The sequence below is a fragment of the Clupea harengus genome, chromosome 6 (genome assembly GCF_900700415.2).
Source record: "Clupea harengus chromosome 6, Ch_v2.0.2, whole genome shotgun sequence".
Classification (NCBI taxonomy): domain Eukaryota; kingdom Metazoa; phylum Chordata; class Actinopteri; order Clupeiformes; family Clupeidae; genus Clupea; species Clupea harengus.
In genome coordinates this window covers 25189614-25209031 of record NC_045157.1, presented here as the reverse complement: position 1 = coordinate 25209031, position 19418 = coordinate 25189614, and the positions used below count along the sequence as shown (strand labels likewise).

The 19418-nt window shown below is 39.6% G+C and overlaps 1 protein-coding gene across 8 annotated transcripts in view; it reads left to right on the top strand.

Annotated features, from left to right (window-relative positions):
• neo1a (neogenin 1a) overlaps window positions 1-19418 on the top strand; it is an 84203-nt gene extending 64785 nt beyond the window's left edge. For 4 of the 8 annotated variants that reach the window (XM_031569534.2, XM_012814913.3, XM_031569537.2 and 1 more), the window contains exons 18-29: window positions 149-287; window positions 1511-1618; window positions 1915-2109; window positions 7268-7300; window positions 7629-7688; window positions 7823-7961; window positions 8904-9142; window positions 11042-11134; window positions 12945-13103; window positions 15419-15676; window positions 15799-15923; window positions 16419-19418. In XM_031569534.2, the coding sequence (XP_031425394.1) occupies window positions 149-287; window positions 1511-1618; window positions 1915-2109; window positions 7268-7300; window positions 7629-7688; window positions 7823-7961; window positions 8904-9142; window positions 11042-11134; window positions 12945-13103; window positions 15419-15676; window positions 15799-15923; window positions 16419-16502 (1632 nt within the window). In that variant the 3' untranslated portion in view covers window positions 16503-19418. The other 4 variants (XM_031569541.2, XM_031569540.2, XM_031569538.2 and 1 more) reach the window with 3 other exon arrangements.

Below are 19418 nucleotides of genomic sequence, written 5' to 3'. Positions count from 1 at the left end.
GTGTGTGTGTGTGTGTGTGTGTGTGTGTGTGTGTGTGTGTGTGTGTGTGTGTGTGTGTGTGTGTGTGTGTGTGTGTGTGTGTGTGTGTGTGTGTGTGTGTGTGTGTGTGTGTGTGTGTGTGTGTGTGTATTTGGGTGTTGATTTGTAGATGGCCAACACTACAACCTTGACTCATATGGTTTCTGGACTGAAGCCCAACACACTATATGAGTTTTCCGTCATGGTTACCAAAGGCCGGAGGAGCAGTACCTGGAGTATGACTGCCCATGGCACAACATTTGAAACCAGTAAGTTGTGCCAGATGGCTACCAGGGTGATTTGCATGATCATGTGTTTGCGGTATTGTCTTGAAATCAGCCGCATTTTCATTATCGGGCCAGTGCAAGACAGGGCGGAACTTTCAGCTGCGAGAACAAAACCAATTTGCATTTCTATCATCAGGCCGATAGCCCTGCACCGTTACCCTAAAACCCACCCATAGTACGCTGTCTTGGTGCAAATACGTCCCATGACTTGTAAAAGCAAGAGGGGTATAGTACTCCTACGATTGACATTTGGTACTACTGCACTGTACTGTTTACATTCAGATAAAGTGTACAGAATGTAAACATACTTGTCAGACTTCTCTATTGCTTAGAATTGTCATGTACTGAAATAACATGGCAATCCATATCACAGGAGGCCTGAAGATGTGACTATAATCCAGTAAACAGCACAGGCTAACATTGCTTAGATAGTAAGCTGAAGTTACAGCCTCAATTATTTAAATAGATAGCCTATTTAAATCACATCATGGGCTAGCATAACAGGCTTATCGTTCCTTGCAATACATTTGTTTTCAGTCATTCATTTATGAATTTGGTGTTACCATCCATATATATTTTGAGGCAGCAGTGTTTTGTGCAGAAATATGTTCCAATATCCACAATTGTTACAATCATTCTGCACCGTCATGTTTGTGACACTGGGGAAGCTGTAAACCAATCCGTGCCCTTGTAGTATTTATTTGCTAGTCTTCTGTACTGTATCCCTACCCCTGTCAAATAGTGATTCAATCAGGCTGGTTGTTTTTCAAGCTACCATTGCATATTTTCGTCAGGCCAAATATTAAGTAGAGCCCTGATTTTATGTGCAGAGTTATCTGTTAATGTTATTTCGTAGTGTGTGACTAGTTATCTTCTTGGCACCCTCTTACCTGACTGCGCTAACCCCACCTTTCACCTAAATGGGTAATCGGTGGGCCAAAAGGCACAGACTACTCTCCCAGAGGCCTGATCAGGCCCCAGGAGTGATAGTGGAAGCACAACTGACCCTGGCATGCACTGGCTTGCCTGCAGTTGGCCTGATGGTGGAAAAGCATCTATTTATATTTAGCATGTGTTTGAACCCACAATATCAATGCAAGATTTTACAGACCGATTGGATCTACAAATTTGATTACGAATATAAAAGACATAGCCTTGTTTGCCCTCTGATGAAAATGGACCTAACCATAGAATGTTATTTCCAGTTCCCAGCTCTTCACCTAAAGATGTGACCGTCGTAAGCAAGGAGGGCCGGCCAAGGACCATCATAGTAAACTGGCAGCCTCCTTCGGAAGCCAATGGAAAAATCACGGGTATGCCATAATCTTAACCTAAATGGTGTAACAGCACAATGCTCTAAAAGTATTTCAAAGATTTCCAGACACCCTGTGCTAAGCAAGTGCTTTACCAAAACTGTTGCGTTACAATAGTTTTCACTTACGTAAAGTTCTGCCAGACTGGGTGAAAGGGATCTGTTTTCTCCCTCACATTTTTTTTCAGCATCGGTAAGGCCTCCATCACTCCTCATGTACATTTTAAAGTGTTTGAGGTGTACTTAGCTATGGGAGCTTTAGGCATGATTAACACTGATTGTCTGGGTTCCCTCTAGGGTACATAATCTACTACAGCACAGATGTCAATGCAGAGGTGCACGACTGGGTCATTGAGCCTGTAGTGGGCAACAGACTAACTCATCAGATCCAAGACCTCACACTGGATACCATATACTTCTTCAAGATTCAGGCTCGCAACTCCAAGGGCATGGGCCCCATGTCAGAGGCTGTACAATTCCGTACACCCAAAGGTATGTCCTTTTGTGAGAAGATCTGAGTGTTTCTCATCATACTGTATAATTGTCTCTCCTGTATCCTGGGGTCTGGCTGCTTCTCCGTCTGGTTCAGGAAAAAAACAGACTTCTTTTCTCTCTGTACTTTGCGATGTGTATTACATGAGTCAAATGTTCACCGCAATTTGTCCAAAATACAGACATACCAGCAATCCTTACATGCTACTCCTTTCTCTCAAGGCCCCAGAAGTTAGTATGAGGTATTTCAACTATCAATGCAGGGGTTCCTGTGATTTCATTGATGAACCTAGTCTGTCCACAAGGACAATGGAGAAATGTCTTTGTTTTTGAAAGCAAATATCCTATCCTCAAATAACCTAAAATTTACCAGAAATATAGTGTAGACATTGATCAGAAATATAGTGTAGACATTGATCGAAATATAGTGCGGACATTTTTAATGTTGTAAATTACTATAACAGCTGGAAACGGCAGATGTGGAATGGAATATCTGCATAGATAAAAGGCACATTTTCCACATAGATAAAAGGCACATTTTACACTAACACTCCTGTGTTTGTGACATTTATGTTGATTCATCCTAAATGATTGTGTTTAAAATAGTGCTGTCAAAATAAACCAGTTTATTTAAGTTAACGAAATTAACGATTTAGTTGGAATAGTGTTGTTGTTATTTCTGTTCAGTGCATATGTAATGGTTAAAATATCTGGGTGCATACAATGCACATCTGACACAGAGTTTAGTTGAATTTACAATCTTGCAGATTTATTGAGCACTTCAACTTACAACTAACCCAACGAGTACACTACATGCACACTACATTCTAACTGCCGACCGGCTGATTTAGTCACTAGCTCCCTCCAAAGTGTCTCCCTACCCAAAACTCTGTCTCTTTGCTTCTCTGCATCCTCATCTCAAAGCATCCCCATTTCAAAACAAAAGTCCCTTCACACTACATGCTGCGCATATAATAAATATGACTCAAGATGATGGTCAATTTTGATGGCCTTCATGGTTTTATTGGAAATTGGTAGTTCACAGGAGATAAATCTGTGTTCAGAGTTTAAAAGGTGCTATTAAACAATAGTATTTTAATTAAGATACTGCCTTTGTCAATTCTGCGATTTTACATTTAAATATCCATTATTACAAGGTTCAGTCTTTTAATCGTGATTGATCACAGCAAATTTTGTGATTAATTAGTTAATTGGCAGCACTATTATAAGAGGTTAATTCATCATTAAAGAAACACTTTGCAATTATTTTCCTGTGGCTGAAAACTGCTGAGGCCTTTGGGCTACATGAGTATCTGGAGAATCAGAACTTGTACAATTGCTTTTGGTCTACAAAGGGACAGAAAAAAGAGCTTTCATCTGAAATGCGCCACAAGAAATTAAGGCTATTCCAAGTAACTGAAGATATCTTTCAAAGATGTGCACCATATCCTTCACAGAGTCATGTTATAACTAGGATAGAGGAGAAGTGGGAGGTCCCAGAGCACAACTATACAGGTGGATAAAAACATCCGAATGTTGCCTCACAGGTCATCAGCTGGCAGCTTTAGGATTTAGGAATCACCAGTCTCATCTTCAACAATAAACAAGCTCGGAGGCAATTCAATGTGGTTTACATAAATAAAAGCAAAAGTAACATAGAAATATATTCTCTCTCCCTCTCCCTCTCCCTCTCCCTCTCCCTCTCCCTCTCCCTCTCTCTCTCTCTCTCTCTCTCTCTCTCTCTCTCTCTCTCTCTCTCTTTCTCTCTCTTGCTATAAAAGAGACAGGTCTATAGTTGATTTGAGCTATAAAAGAGACAGGTCTATAGTTGCTACACAGGCATCAAGAGTTTCCTCTGGCTTAAGAGTGGCTTAATGGCAGCTGTTTTTAGTGACTATGGGAAAGTGCTTGATGGGATTGAGCCATTAACTATTTGCTGCAAATTGCCTCTCAGTTCAAAATAGTTTTAAAAAGTCAAATGGCAGTGTATCAATTATGCTCAATTTAATTTAATTGTGACATGGTAGTCAAACTATTTCTAGGTGGTCTTGGAGATGGCATAGTTTGATTGTTGTGTGTGACATAGCTGTGGTCTCCATAAACTCAGCACTGGTACTCTCATTTATGTCCCTTTCCTAACAGAAACAGAGCGTCCGGAGTAATGTTAAGTAAAAAAAACACACAGAAATGATCAGAAAGTGCCAAGTCCTTAACCACAACGGAAGAAATGTCAAGATCTTTAAAAATAACCAGAACTAAAGTGTAGCATAGACCAAAAGTGTCTAGTAGTGCAAGAGATTCTTTGCCACTATCGTCCATGTTATCTATGTGGATGCTGAAATCCCCTGTTATGTTGTAATCAATGGAAATAATTGACCGTAGTTCAGCAATGTCATCAATAAAATTGGCAGAGTATCTTGGATGTCTGTAAATGATCTGTAAATGAGCACCCTTCAATATAAAAATGAAAGAAAAAGAAAGAAAATTGCCAAGTGTAATGTCTTTAAACTGGAATGCATCTTTAAATAAAGCAGATACTCCTCTTCCTTTCTTGCCAGTTCGGCACATATTCATAAAACTGAAACTTGTTAAGAACAGTAGCACTGCTTCCTTCTGCTAACCACATCTCTGTAAGGAACTATATCTAAAATGTGGGATATTATAATGTCATTAACTAAAAAAAAATTGTTGACTGGAGATCTGATTATTAAGTAGAGCTAGCTTTGAAGAGATAAAAGGAGCCTGGGGCATTCTGAGGTTGTTGTGATACAGGTAAGATTAGACTGGTTTACCCCTTCACACAATCCAAACCATGTTTTGTTCCCTGCTGTTGATATCAGTATCGCTCTACTGAACATTTTGTGTTCTGTGCTCAAGCTGCTGTATAGTGAAGAACTGTTCAGTGAAAATGCCGTCAAACTGTAATACTGCTACGTTTGTAATGGCTGCAAATGCTTTTATGAAAGCAAATTTTCAAGCACAAATATTTAAGCGTAAATAATTGTTTTTGTCTTGACTACATATTCTATTCATTTTGCCCCATCCATAACCTTATATAATGGATAAAAATGAATTTCTTTCTTGGAAATGACCGGAACAAATTCTTTATCACACCATTTCATTACTACATTTAAAATCTCACCATTAAATATCAATCTAAAAAGCAACCATGTTCCTATCAACATATTTCTCTTCTGAGGTGTGACTTGTATACTCGTCAGTCTCGTTATTTAATAGTTATTTGAGTGTAGCAAGTTATCTTTATTACAATTAAATTACAGCATTAGTCTCATTATTTAATAGCCAGACCTTGTGTATGACCAATATAATGACGTTGCCATTACTGAAATATTTCTTGACCAGCACTAATCAAGTAAATGATTAATAATTAAATAATTGCATATTGATATATTACTATATTATTCTAGACTATTATATTAAAATAGTGCAAGGTATTACATTTTGTTGAATTGACAATAAATAGTGGCTTATTGATTAAAAACAACCTGGCAACTATAAAGTAATTTTCGGGTTTGTGGATGAGTTCTTACAAAACATACAAGAACAAGTGTTCTAGGTCATCTACCGTAATTTCCCAACTATGAACCACACCGTATAAATAAACCTCATTAGAGTATTTTATGTACTTTTATAAAACAAACCCATGTACAGACTGCACCTGTGTATTAACTGCAGTTTATTCAATGTTACATCATCCTGTCAGGTAAAACTGAATGGCATGTAGTTGTGGTGCGAGCGCTACTAGCCATTTAAAAGTTGTGTGGAATGGGCATTTCAAGCAGAAATGCTACACCTTCTCCTCGCACGTACGCGCAAACACACATAGGTTACCTCATTCCCACTCACAGTGAAAATTATGCATTTATTAAGCGTTTGTTGTTTAAGACGAATGTGTTCAAGAAGGGCAAGAGGGGGAGGAGGGACTTCAGCCCCTTTATTCACTACATTGGTATCAGAGTAGGCCCTTGCTCCCTGATGTCCCACTATTTCTCTCAGGATTGTTTAATGTCTATGTGAAGCCATTTAACATCCTCTGCAAGTGGTTGTGATCAACCACCCAAGACTACCTTTTATGGGTGAGCTGATTTTGAGAAATTAAACTTTGCTTCAGGTTGTGCAGCAAATGGTGTTACTTGGTTGCTATGGTTGCCTAGTTGCTATGCAAGCTATCTAAAGGAAATGTTTCAATAACCTTAAACGGTTGAAATGGCAGAGTTCCATTTAGATGACATTATAGCTAGTTATCTAGCTGATGGTACTCTCCTCAAAATTATAATAGAAAAAGGTAGAAACCCCCAAGGTGCCTGTGCTGAGTTCATATTAACACATGCTAACAGCTGCCAACTGTGAAAGTGGTTCCCTAAGTACGGGATAGCTACGATAGTTAGAAACCCTCTGGGTGCCTGTGCAGCTTCATATTAACACAGGTTCATATGCACTTCATATGAAAATGAGTTCATATTGCACATGCTAGCAACTACCAACTGTTAAAATGGTTCCCTAAGCTAGAGATGGCAAGTATAGTCTTAGCTAGGTTAACTGGCCTGAGACCCTTTACACACCTCCTGCCGAGGTTTGAGCTCCATAGCATCCCGTTAAATAGGCTACAGTTGGGTGGGAATATACACACACTTTTATTTATTGTTATTGAAGACTGAGTGTGGATGAATATTTGTTCTATCCCATGTTGTTTTGACCTGATATATTAATGGGATTCGTATGTGAAAGAGACAGAGACCTTTTCCACCTGGCAGAGTTGCTGTGCGCGTTACTAACTTCCAGGCGGGAGAATGCATTCCCATGTATAGACCGCTCCCGAGTATTAAACACGGTGCTGCAGAAATGTTACTAAATCAAAGTATAAACCGCGGTTAATAGTCTGGAAATTGCAGTAATATACTCACACAACAGCTTATTTTGGTGAAGGGTGTACAAGGTCTATAACGTAAATCTATTATCTATTAAGTATTATTTTGTTCATTAATATTTTGTACTGGACATTTTACTGTTGAGTGTGGTGGGAAACAAACCCTGGCAAAGAGCATTGAGTTGAGTTGATTTTGAAGCCATCTTTCCAAACTGACACTAACCATTCTGACTGACTCCTGCCACTGCTTCTTTCTTATTTCCCTACTAGCTGAATCCTCAGACAAAATGGCTAATGACCAAGGTAATTGTTCTTCTTTTCTTTTTTCATCTGTAAACCCTTTTCATCTTTGGAGGGTTTTGAAGCTGTCTGTCTGTGAGCAGTTAAGACGGGTGCTTCAAGAACCAGAACATATTTTATGGGCTGAATCTTCAGGGTCATATCTGTTACCATGTACCATTGAAGCTTATTTGCAGCTTTATATTTGGGTGGTGCACCATACCATTCTTAATGTGCAATGTTTTACCTTTATGTACTAGAAAATATGTATAATATATATGTAATGATTATTTTAACATTCAGTAACATTTCATCATTTTAACTGGATTATCCTTCTTACACTCCCTCTCAGCTTCTGGCCTCCCGAACAAACCTGGTGGGCGACTTCCAGTTCCAGAAGGAAATGTTATTGGTAATCACCACGCCACAGCATACACGAACTACTTTAACATATGCTCATCATCGTCATCGTGTTGTGTCCCTGTTTTTGCAATGGTGTTCATTAGTTCATTATCAACATGCTACTTTTTTTGTGTGATTTGTCAGGAAAGACAGGCTTGTCTGGTGCTAGTGATAACCATATCCTGGTAATCATCATCATAATCTCCGTGGGGGCCTTTACCATCATAGTGGTGGTGGTTGGGGCATTTCTGTGCACTCGACGTTCCACCTCTCAGCAGAAGAAGTAGGTGCACCTTGGGCTCGTTTTACCTCCATGGTTGTAGCATCTCTGCAGCATCTCCTACATTGAGGTTGCATGCCGTACTGAAACGACAATTACATTTTATCTTTTACATTCTTAGCATCCATTGTTAAACATACGTCATTATTGCCTAGCTCAGGCATTTTCTTTTAAGACATTACTGGCAACTCTGATATTATCTTGCTTCATAATGTTGATGTTGCATTCAAATCCAAAGTAGCCAGACATATAAATGTTCCAATCTTCCTTGAGTTTCCTACATTTTAAACTGAAATTGCCCACTTGACTGTGAAAAGACCAGAAATAGAATAGAATAGAAAATATTCCGAATTCTTCAAAGACCCAGCAGTTTCCACTCTCAAATCAATGTAATTGTTTACTGTCAACAGCAGAGTCAGTGTAGCCCTACTTGCCTCAGATCTCTTCATAATCCTCTTAACAGTAGAAAACTGATGTGTCGTTTTTTCTGTGATCTAAAGAGATTAATCCGGTCTGGAGAGAATATTTGTAGATTTTTTTTTAACTAGATCTTCCAAACATATAATGTGCATGGCGAATGTTGTTGCAGACTTGAGAGTGCAATTTAAACATCATTGAAATGAAAGCTCACATCAGATGATATTAAGCAATGGACTGTCAGAGATATTTGGTTTGGTTTGTCTTAGGAGCAGTCTGAAAGGAAGAGGGAAAGACAAGGATGCTGATTGTCTTTAGAGTTTCTTAAATGCAGTATCATTAAAACTCAGGCATATTTGTTTGAAACTTCCAGTTGTTTTTCTACAGTAGGTCATTACTCCTGTGTCACTACAAAACTGTAGTTCGGCTGGAGCTATCAGAAGTCGGACATGTTCTTTTGAAAGTAGAACTAGTTCATTTAAAAAACGTGCTCTGATTAGTCACTAACCAGTCTCCTACTCATCATAGGAAACGAGCTGCATGTAAGTCCACCAATGGCTCGCACAAGTACAAAGGCAACTCCAAGGACCTAAAGCCACCAGATCTATGGATACACCATGAGCGGCTAGAGCTGAAGCCTATGGACAAGTCTCCTGACCCCAACCCAGTCATGACCGACACCCCTATCCCACGCACGTCGCAGGATATCACACCTGTAGACAGTACCTTGGACAATCCAGTACTTCAGAGACGCAATTCCTACCGTGGTAAGTTCATATGGTCTCTCACGAACAGCTGTAGCATGGGCTGTTGGTTAGTTATGCAGCAGCTTTATTCTCCCTTTTCTCTGTTCTCTAGTTTTATAAATCAGTGCCTGCACAGCATTCATTGCTAATTCTATTTTGGACATCCTGTACATCCTTTTGTATAAAGTGGCTTTGTTGTGTAAAGAAAAATAGAAGATATTTAAATAATCATTGGAAAATAAACTTGAGATCCTAAAACCCCTGGCTTAGGCTACAAGAAGATGCTGCACATGTGGATAAAGAACATATTATGCATTCGTGAAGAAACTGACCTTACATGTTGTCAAAGGGTATCCATGTCGAGGGTCTTTAGTGAAGGCACAAAGACAGCAGGGAGACCAGGCTCTGTAGTTGGTAAATTTATTTTACCTCCTCCATGTGCATAATCCACAATAAAAAATATGTAAACAAAAATACTGGTATAAATGAAAACAAAAAGATATTTACAAATGGTATATGTACAATCACTAGTACACAGTTGTATACCCGTTCTCTATACTGAGGCTGTGCGCAAACATCAGCCTCACGCTTCTGGAATCCATACAGCCGACCATCAACTAGCTCACTAACAAACTCTTATATAACGACGTTCTCACCACAGAAGCCCTTTCTACTACTTTGCCAACCCTTGTAACGTTTAGCTGAGCTACCCATAATTGGCCCATACTACCATAGGCTCAAACCACAGGGGTAAATTCAGGTGAAATACAATACACATTAAACAGAGTTAAAATGCTACCAATAATCATTTGAACTCAATCAGTCCTTCACAATAATGATGATGGCAGGTATACATCACATTCACAATGGTAAACCTTATAACGGAAGTAATTGATTTCGCGAGGGAGAAACTATGTTCCTCGCGAACCTGCCCAAACCATAAATGCGTCCCAGGACGGGAGCGCACTTCCTAATACAGGAAACAAATGTAATGGCGACCAGAACTCATCCCAGCTCGTTTGGTGAACCAGTAACGTAGGTACACTATTTTACATAATTTAGTATATATTCAATGACAACGGAATGGCAGTGATTTGACGGGGCTATATGCAGACAATATCACGGAGATTTTAAACATCAGTAACTTGTGTGTGTAGTGAAATGTTTGGCATGGTGTCAGTGGTAGGTGTGCACCCTTATGCTTTCACACACGCCCGCAAAGATGAAAGGGATGTACATTAAGCATGGTAGATGTGTCCGTTGACGTTTAAAGGAATACTGAAAGTCGGTTGTGTCCGCCATTAGGACACGGTGAGGACGCGCTTAAGAATCGCGTCATCACACATGTACTATGTAGAACATATTTTGGAGTGAAAATATGCATAATGTTATCGCACCAATATACTTTAATCAATACAAGTGTGCAACCTTACATACATTTTTATGTGGTACAATATTTATAACCTAATATGATCAGATTTTCTTTAATAGGTGAGTATCATTTAATTCCTGATATAAGTAATAAGAATACAGCAAATATGCATGAACTCTCAATGCCGTTTGGAAGTTCATCTCGGACATTGCTAGCATAGTTCAACTGGACATTGCTAGTCTATCTTAAAAGCACATTTAGGCCTGTTAGGCTATGTTCAGACGGCAGCCAAAAGCCCAAATCTGAAGTTTTTTGCTCATACCGTATGTGACTTTAAAAAAATTAAAAAAACTGTATGAATAGCCCAAATCACATGGAATCTGATCTTTTCAATTCAGATTTGGGCCACTTCCATTTCCATTCTACTTCCAATCGGATCCATTTTTTTCTTTTTATTTTAGGGTTAGGCTATGTGAAGTACTGTTGTTCTAACTCTAGTTATCTTAGAGTTCTAATACCTTGTTTGTTGGTTGTTTTGTGCTTCACAGGCAATGAGTCAGAGGACAACATGTCTACATTGGCAGGCCGTCGGGGAATGAGGCCTAAAATGATGATGCCCTTTGACACTCAGCCTCCTCAGCGTAAGTGACTTACGAACAGACACTGGTCACTCAGCGTAAGTGACTTATGAACAGACACTGGTCACTCAGCGTAAGTGACTTATGAACAGACACTGGTCACTCAGCGTAAGTGACTTACGAACAGACACTGGTCCTTCACACTAGCTGTCCAGGCTATCCCTTTACATAGTTCTGTAGTCTGGTATGGCACACTTTGTTAATATGTTAGAAAAGCTTCCAAAGCACAACATTTGCAACTATATCGCCAAAAGACACCACATAGCATAGTAGCAAGCTTTGGTGGCCTTTTTAGTAGGTTAGCTCACTCATTTTAGACCAAAGCTCCCTACTGCTGCTTTAAATGGGTATCCCTTACCTTTTATTGTGAGCATTTGTGACACCAAGAACTATTGGGGAAATTTCCCTTGAATAACACAGGTGAGCCATCCTCGTGCTAGGAACAGGTTGGTGTACAAACTAGTGGAACATTAAAATGACTATTTATCATCATTCATTTCATTTCATTCTACAACTGGAATCAGTGTGAAACATTTAATTCTTATCATCTCATCCAAGCAATTTAATAACACATAAGCTTCTGGGCTTTGTAAAGTGCCTTCAATTGTTGTTAGGGCTGTAAGTAAATACAATGTAATTGAATACGTAAAACCTATCAAACCACATGTAGGCTATCGGTGGTTGCCCTATACCGGTGTATATATATAGTGTTTGTTAATTCGTCTGTTGTTGACTATACTGGCAGTTATCAATTTTCAACATTTTACAAATAACAAATATTGTTCCTGGTCCTGAAAGTTGACAAAGTGCATTCACCAGGAAGGAGCAGACCATTTCTTTTGTTTACATTACGTTCACAGAGAAAGTGAAACATGAATAAGAACTTTCAAAATACACTGAAAGATACAATATTTCAAAAACTCTGTTTCAAGATAGAAAGTCACAGTTGTGGGATGTAAGCTCAGACCTGAAACTTTAGAAGCATGACCTTTGCTTCCTTTGAAATTTCTAGTTTAGTGCTCCATGTTAGGACTTAAATCAAGAGCGCTCTGTTTGGCAATGCTGGTTTAAAGTCCTGTTTACAAATCCTGTTAGGTATGTTCTCCATGAGTTATAAACAAAGCATATAGCTATTCCTTACTCATGCCTTTCTCTAAGATTTCTCAGTCAGCTAATGATGGCATGCTGTCCTGGTCCTGAGGCAGCTTCATCTAGAACTTTGAGCTTTCTGAAAATCTATACATCACCTGAAATGTGATCAGATCTTCATCTAAGGAGTTCACAAAGTTTCTAGTGCCACTTGTTAGTTTTAGATATATTTATTAAATGGCTCCTCAGAATGTTGCAAAAAGTTCCAAAAAAAAGTTCTACAGCGTTGGGGAGCTTGACATTTCTTTATATTGACAGCTGCAAAAAATGTATGACCACTGCCATTGGCAACGTGTTTTGTGCTTGTAATTCACATTCACAAGTAGTTTGTTCACTTTACGTGACAGAAATCAGTCAGCAAGTAATAGGGCAATTTCCTAGGCACTGCTTTTATTCCCATGTCTGATTCGTGCTGTTACTGTGCTACGTGCCGCTGCCCTCTTGTCTTCACTGACAATCTATTTGGTTGGTCAAAGTGAAAATCACTAATGGTAAACCCACAACATTTGCTCAGGCATGTTTGCACTGATTTATAATTTTTCCGTTTAAGGTCCTGCAAATATCTCATAACGTATCATCATTGCAAAAGTATGTCTGTTGTGTGTATGAGTGTGATGTAATCAGAGCTTGTCTGTGTTGTTTTGTGTTGTCTGTCTGTCTGCAGCTGTGATCAGTGCTCACCCCATCCATTCCCTTGATAACCATTATCACCATTATCACCTGGGTAGCCTGGCCTCACCCACTCATGGCCACCTGCACCACCAACACAGCCCTCGGTCCATCACCACCCCCATCTCCCATCTAGACGGGGCCCATTCCACAGGTGAGACAGGTCAGCAGCCAGCTGGAGGTCATGCTTCCTGCTAGCGCTTTCAGCTCAACCCATCAACTACACCACTAATCCAGTGTTCCCCCAACAATAGACACTAATGTGCACACTGCCCAGTAAGCGCCCATTACCTTTAGAGTAAGATTGTGTGTGTGTGTGTGCGTCCGTGTGCGTGTGTGTGCGTCCGTGTGTTTGTGTGTGTGTGTGTGTGCGTGCGCGGTGTGTAAGCTACATACATAATGCAGATTCTTCGGTCCTTGTCTTAAAGAACAGAAGTATTTAGTTTGAACATAATTTATCAATGTGTTGATAATTTGCTGTAAGGTAGGTGTGGAGAATGAATGTACGCTATTTATTATTAGGTCTACTATGCGATAATACCTAATAGTTTTATTATTAGGCCTACTATGCGATATATTAATGAAACATGCTGCATGAATAATAAGTAATAAGGGCATTACTGTCCAAATGAGTATCAAGAATGATCAGTAATAAGGTAAGCTTTTGTATTTGCTGGCAATAAAAATAAACTTGCTTTAAAACAAACAGTAAATAAAACACAGGGCCTACTTACATTTGCACAGTAGAGTAGACCCGAGTGTAGCTGGAACAGAGGGGCAGTTGGAACACCTGAGATAACGCAGTGAGCCGGATTTGTGATTTTGTTTTTTGCCCTGCACATGCTTAGTAGCCTGATGGTGGGAAAGTTTGAGGATGTGTGCCTCTCCAGTCTCCATGGTTAAGCTTTTGATGTCACTACCCCCCCTTTTCAATGAATAGCTTGTTCTCCATGTCACAGCTATACTAAGCTTAAATGGTTGGGATCTTTAATTATGCTCTAAAAATGACCACATTTCAAGACTTGGTGACCTTCAAGGTTATCTGAGTATCTAAACAAATGTGTGAGGTGGTCAGTTGGGCAACACGCTGGATGTTAGGCCTATTAGTCATACTACAAATCAGATAATATGCAGATGATATTTGTGAAGGCAAATTTAAACAAATTTGTATATTTGTAATATTTGAACTGTCTGCCAATAATTGTAACATAAAGTATATGAAGATATCAGGCATTGTTTGAAATATGTAAGGTGTTTTGTGTGTGTTTATGTGTGAATTAATGCAACCCTTTTTGAGGTATGGTTTTATAGGCAACTAGTTTTGCCAAATTTGTTTTGAAAGCATATTGTCAAGGACATTGTACATTGTGAAGGACAGATAAACACGTGTGTCTTTCCCACTAGCCATCCAGGATATGCACTATGTAGTTTTGTGTACCGGGCTGGAACACCCTGCAAAAATGAAAAGCTTTCAGCATGACTGCCAAAAGACACCAGTTAGTGTGTTGGCAAGCTTCTATCAGTGCTAACTGGGCTGTTGGTGGTAATTGCAAGGTTTTTGCATGCCTTTTAGGTAGTTACCAACAACTCTAACAATACTTATTTTCTTATGTCATTGTTTTCTGTTGCTTAATGCTCCTGTTATAATCCTTGCAGCCTTTATGTTGATTGGGTTCCAAAATAGGCCTTGTAGTAATCACATGGCAACACACAACCTGGAATTTGTGTGAAAATAGATGTTCAAGAAGGTCTATCTGGAGGCTTACAAACCAGTGTACTTCTTAACTAAATTCAAGTGTTTTTCACGCTATCTTTTGCTGTGTAACATGGAAGCAAGAGGACATCCTGCCGGCTCTTCCAGTATTCATTCCCACATTCACTGTGATCTGGAAACTATTCTATTCTATTGTATTCCAGTTGAGCTAGGAGTGTAGCTAAGTGTCACTCCCCAAATGTACTGAAAGTGTTTGGGTTAGCTAGTAGCTGATGTCACAAATGCAGAGATGACCGCAACACACTGCTGCCTGGTGACACTCCATTGGTTTTTTAAAGTCAACATTCACTCATTTTTTGAAATCACCATCTACGAGAAGTAGGTGCCCGAGTTTGCTTTGTGAAAGCCACACAGAAAGGTCCCTGCAGCAACTCATGACATGGAATTGATCGATTTGTTGATCAGGGGTCGTACGGATCCATTCTAGGTTTCAGTGGCTCTGTTAAACTGTCTGCCAATATATGAGATGAGGTATCTCACCTTTACATGGTCGCACCTTGACACCACTACTTGGCAATGATGTACTATTTGTATCGTTGCAATAATTTGGCATTGCAAGAACTGTTGTTCAGTACCTGGATTGTTGTACAGAATGTTTACACAAGGCAAGAGGGAGCTCTGTTTGTTGACACTAGAGATAAAAAGAGCACAAGGTGACCCAGTGGCTTATGAGTGATTTTCCTAAAACTTTGCAGAGTCTGTGAGCCGCAGCATCGCCAGTGCGGATCTGCTCCCTGCTGCCTCTGCACAACCTGCCTACTCAGTGGAGCCCTCTGAGGCGGACGTCAGCTACCACAGTTCAGCTGCTGAGGATGAGCCAAGCACATACCCACCCACTGCCCACGTGCGACCAACGCACCCGCTCAAGAGTTTTGCTGTGCCTGCCATCACTCCGCACAACTCCAGCTTTGAATCGCCAGCCTTGCCCAGCACCCCTCTACTTGCTCAAACAGGTGATGTGATGTGATGTCCTCCTACCTATTTTTGGATGTTATTCTCATTGATTATCGGACAGCGAGTTGAAATGATCTGGCTAATGTGGCTCACCGTGCTGTGTTCACATTGCTGTTAGCAGGGCCTCATTCGGTCAAGACAGCTTCCATCGGCACGCTAGGTAGAACACGAAACCCCATGGTTGTTACAGTGCCCAGCGCCCCAGATGTGCCGGAGAGCAGCATGATGTTGGAGGATTCAGAAAATGTGAGTACTTCACCCTGCTTTCCACTATTCAAACCATACCATACGCAAAGAGCATTTCAGACTCAGGATGCTGATTTGTTTTCAGTGATGTATAAATTACATATCTATTCTGTTCAATCTTTACATTTTTTCTTCAATTTCTGCATTCAATTCCTTTATTCTTCCTGGCTATCATTGGCTGCATGTTTCCATTACGTTACTACATTCATTTTTCAAAACTGCTGCAAATTGTAATGCGATCAACAATACCTTCCCCTGCATCTGTTCCAAAACCTTTATTGGCTGCATCCATGTGCTTGTGCTCCTCAGTGCCATTGACATTCCCAGTTGTTCCCTGTGTGCTCCACGACCCACCCAGTCCCACCTCTCTTCACCTCATCTTCTCACTGCATCCTCAAACCCAACCCCCTGCATCCACCCCTTGGCTTAGGCTGACTCCACTTTACCCCTCTTTACAGTAACCCCCCCTCCCCCTCCCCCTTTATTGTTCTTCAGAGCTACAAGGCAGATGTGCTGACAGAGGAGATGGCCCATCTGGAGGGTCTGATGAAAGACCTAAATGCCATCACTACCACCTGAGCACAGCCCTTTTGCAACTCCAGTGAAGTCTCATAAACCACCAGACTAATAAATAGGATGACCTCTCAAATGAACATGAGAATATAAAAACACAAAAAAACTAAACGTTCTGGCTAACCTTGCTTAGTCTCAGGAAGGAGATGGCCATGTTATCAACAGTTTGATTTTTGGTTTTGCTTGGTTTTTTGTTGTTTTTTTTTTTACTAAAGGGGAAGGTGCCAACATTCTCAGAGGACAATAATATCAGTTCAAGCTAGAAGATTTCAGTACTTTTTTCTTATCCTCAGCAAGAAGTATTTTTCTTCAATTTGGTTGCCATGGAGTCAGCTGTAAAAGACAATTTTCTCATCCTAGAAGAAAAAGGAAAATGACAGCATTTCATTTTTCATGTTGGTGCTTTGAACATTCAAGTGAACAAGTGTTTTTCCATGCAATTTCGTATGTATATTGCTCATATTCTCCATGTTCATGTCACATAAACATGTTTTAATTCATTTTGTATGCAGCATTTGATTCATGTCTTTTTTTTTTTTTTGGTATGTTATATATTGTGCCATGTCTTAGTTATTTTCTGAAATGTTGTGTATTGTTATATACATATTCCTATAGATTTGTATATAAGTTAAACCGCCTCATTTTTGCTGTTACTCTTCCTTTCATCATTGTGTATGTATTCACACTCCAGTTGGCTCCACTTGGGATGTGCTGTGTTTTTTCAATGTGTGTTCCCACACCCTCCCACCATGATGCATCGTATACCTTTTCTGTGTGACCCTTTTCAAAGATTGCCTTATTATTTTTCTTATACTTCAAACGTTTTTGTATCAAGTTGTCATAGGACATATGATGTTCTTTCATAATGAGGTACTACATAATACTGTGACTCCTGATGATTTTAGTTCGGAATTCCCACAATGCTGTCTAATGTGTCAACCACACAGACTTTATACTTAAAGGTGTGGTGGTTGCAAAACCTATAGGAACCATTTCTTCCTGTAGACTAACTGACAGTCAGGCATACATGAGAGCTGATTACTCAGAACTTGTTGAGGCAGCCAGTCTACCAATCAATCCTACCTTCTGCCTGTTCCATGTAAGTGTAGGTGGAGAGTAGAAATGTAGAGATTTCATTTTCTCAACAACTGAAAATATTGTGCACTGTCTGAGATTCTCCCCACTCACATTATCAAAATGAAGTTCTTTTAGTCTGCATCAGTGCACTTTTGGAGTACACAGAAAAGAACAAAAGTGTGAATAATATCGGTCTTTTAAACAAGAGTCCTAATTTAGCTTTTTTAAACATGCCATTTTATATGAAGAAAAGACTGTGTTCTTGTATTAAAACAATTCTGTGTGAATGGGAGAAAACATTATGTTCCCTTGGGACAGTGGTTTTTACATAACCTGTTACCCAAAGAAGAAATGTCATCACAATCATTATTTTGTTCTACTTTTTCATGTCTCATGTACAACTTATTGAATGTCAAGGTGATTGTAACAAGGTGGGGTTCAAGGAACATATATTAATGTCCAGCCAGGGCGGGGGGGGGTGGTGGGGGGTAGGTCAAAAAGGAAAAAAAAAACCCATGTGGGGTAGCCTGTTGAGTTGTAGATGGTCATACTCTTATTGCACTTTTTCAGATTTTTCAAAAAAAGAAACCATTTCTTACATATCCTGTTTGGAATGAATTAGCTCTATTTGTGAAATGTAGTGTCATAGGTTAGCTGTTGGCAGTTGGTGTTGTTTCTTTGTATATTTGCCTCTGAAATGGAATTTAGCAACAACTTCACACATGTTGCAGCTGAGGAATTCTATGCTTATTTCTGTACAAAATCTCCTTTGCTGTCTGTAGAATGTACTGTGGGATTTTTAAGCACAGAAAAAAATCTGAAAACAGTACAAAGTAGTTTGTTTGCTTGGTCTTGCAAAACATCCCAAACACAACTATGTCATCATATGCCATCATGAAGTCACCTATATGTATGTCGCTTTGGGTTTATATGGTCCATATACCAAGTTTGTATTTAGAAGGGTCATCCTCCAAGGGTCAACCTCCCAAGTTGTTCAAACAAAGCCTGCAAAAAGCAAAAAAACAGTCTGTCTAGTGTTATCAATTGAAGGTCTTAAAGGTGCAGTCATTGATTATTATCCATTACACTTTTCGCCGAATTCAGGTAAATTCTCCTCACGTTCCGCTAGCTGTCCACCAGTGTTTGTGCTTTAAAAAAATGAATAGCTTTGTAAATAGGAAACAAATAAAGTGTCTTGGACCAAGCTATAGACTATTTCAGCCAATCAACACCTTGCTTCAGGAGCACTGAATTGCATGGGGTGTAATTGATATCAACAACCGCTCAAATATCAACAACCTTTCGGCAGAGTCGAGGATTGCACCTTTAAGACTGTACTGCTGGACTTTGGTACTAAAAGGTTGAGACTTGTGGAGCTCATCACGCATGGTGTTCTGGGGGGTTTGACCCTCCCAAAGAAGGTAAAAGTAACAGTCTGAGGGTGTCAAAACATTTACACATTGTGTACTTTTGTAATGGCGTTGCAATGTCTAGGTTCTGACAACAAAGTTGCACCCCCCTCCCCCCATGCTCAAATTAAAGCATCGCTATGGAAATGTGAAAAGCACAAAATACTGTTTGATTTAACCTTGAAGTTGAAAGTGACCTTAAAGGAATAGTCCACGATTCTGGCGAAAGGTTGTTGATGGGTTTAATAAGTACGACCTCCATCTACCCTATGTCTGTTACTAATACAATGACGTGCACTGTTACAACTATCTAGTACTGTTTTATACCCGTGTCACAGATGTAACATGGGGTACTTGGACAAAATTGTAAGCAGCTTATTGTGTAATTTTTCGCGACTTTCTGATAGTAGTACTACAATTCTTTTTCACAGAAATT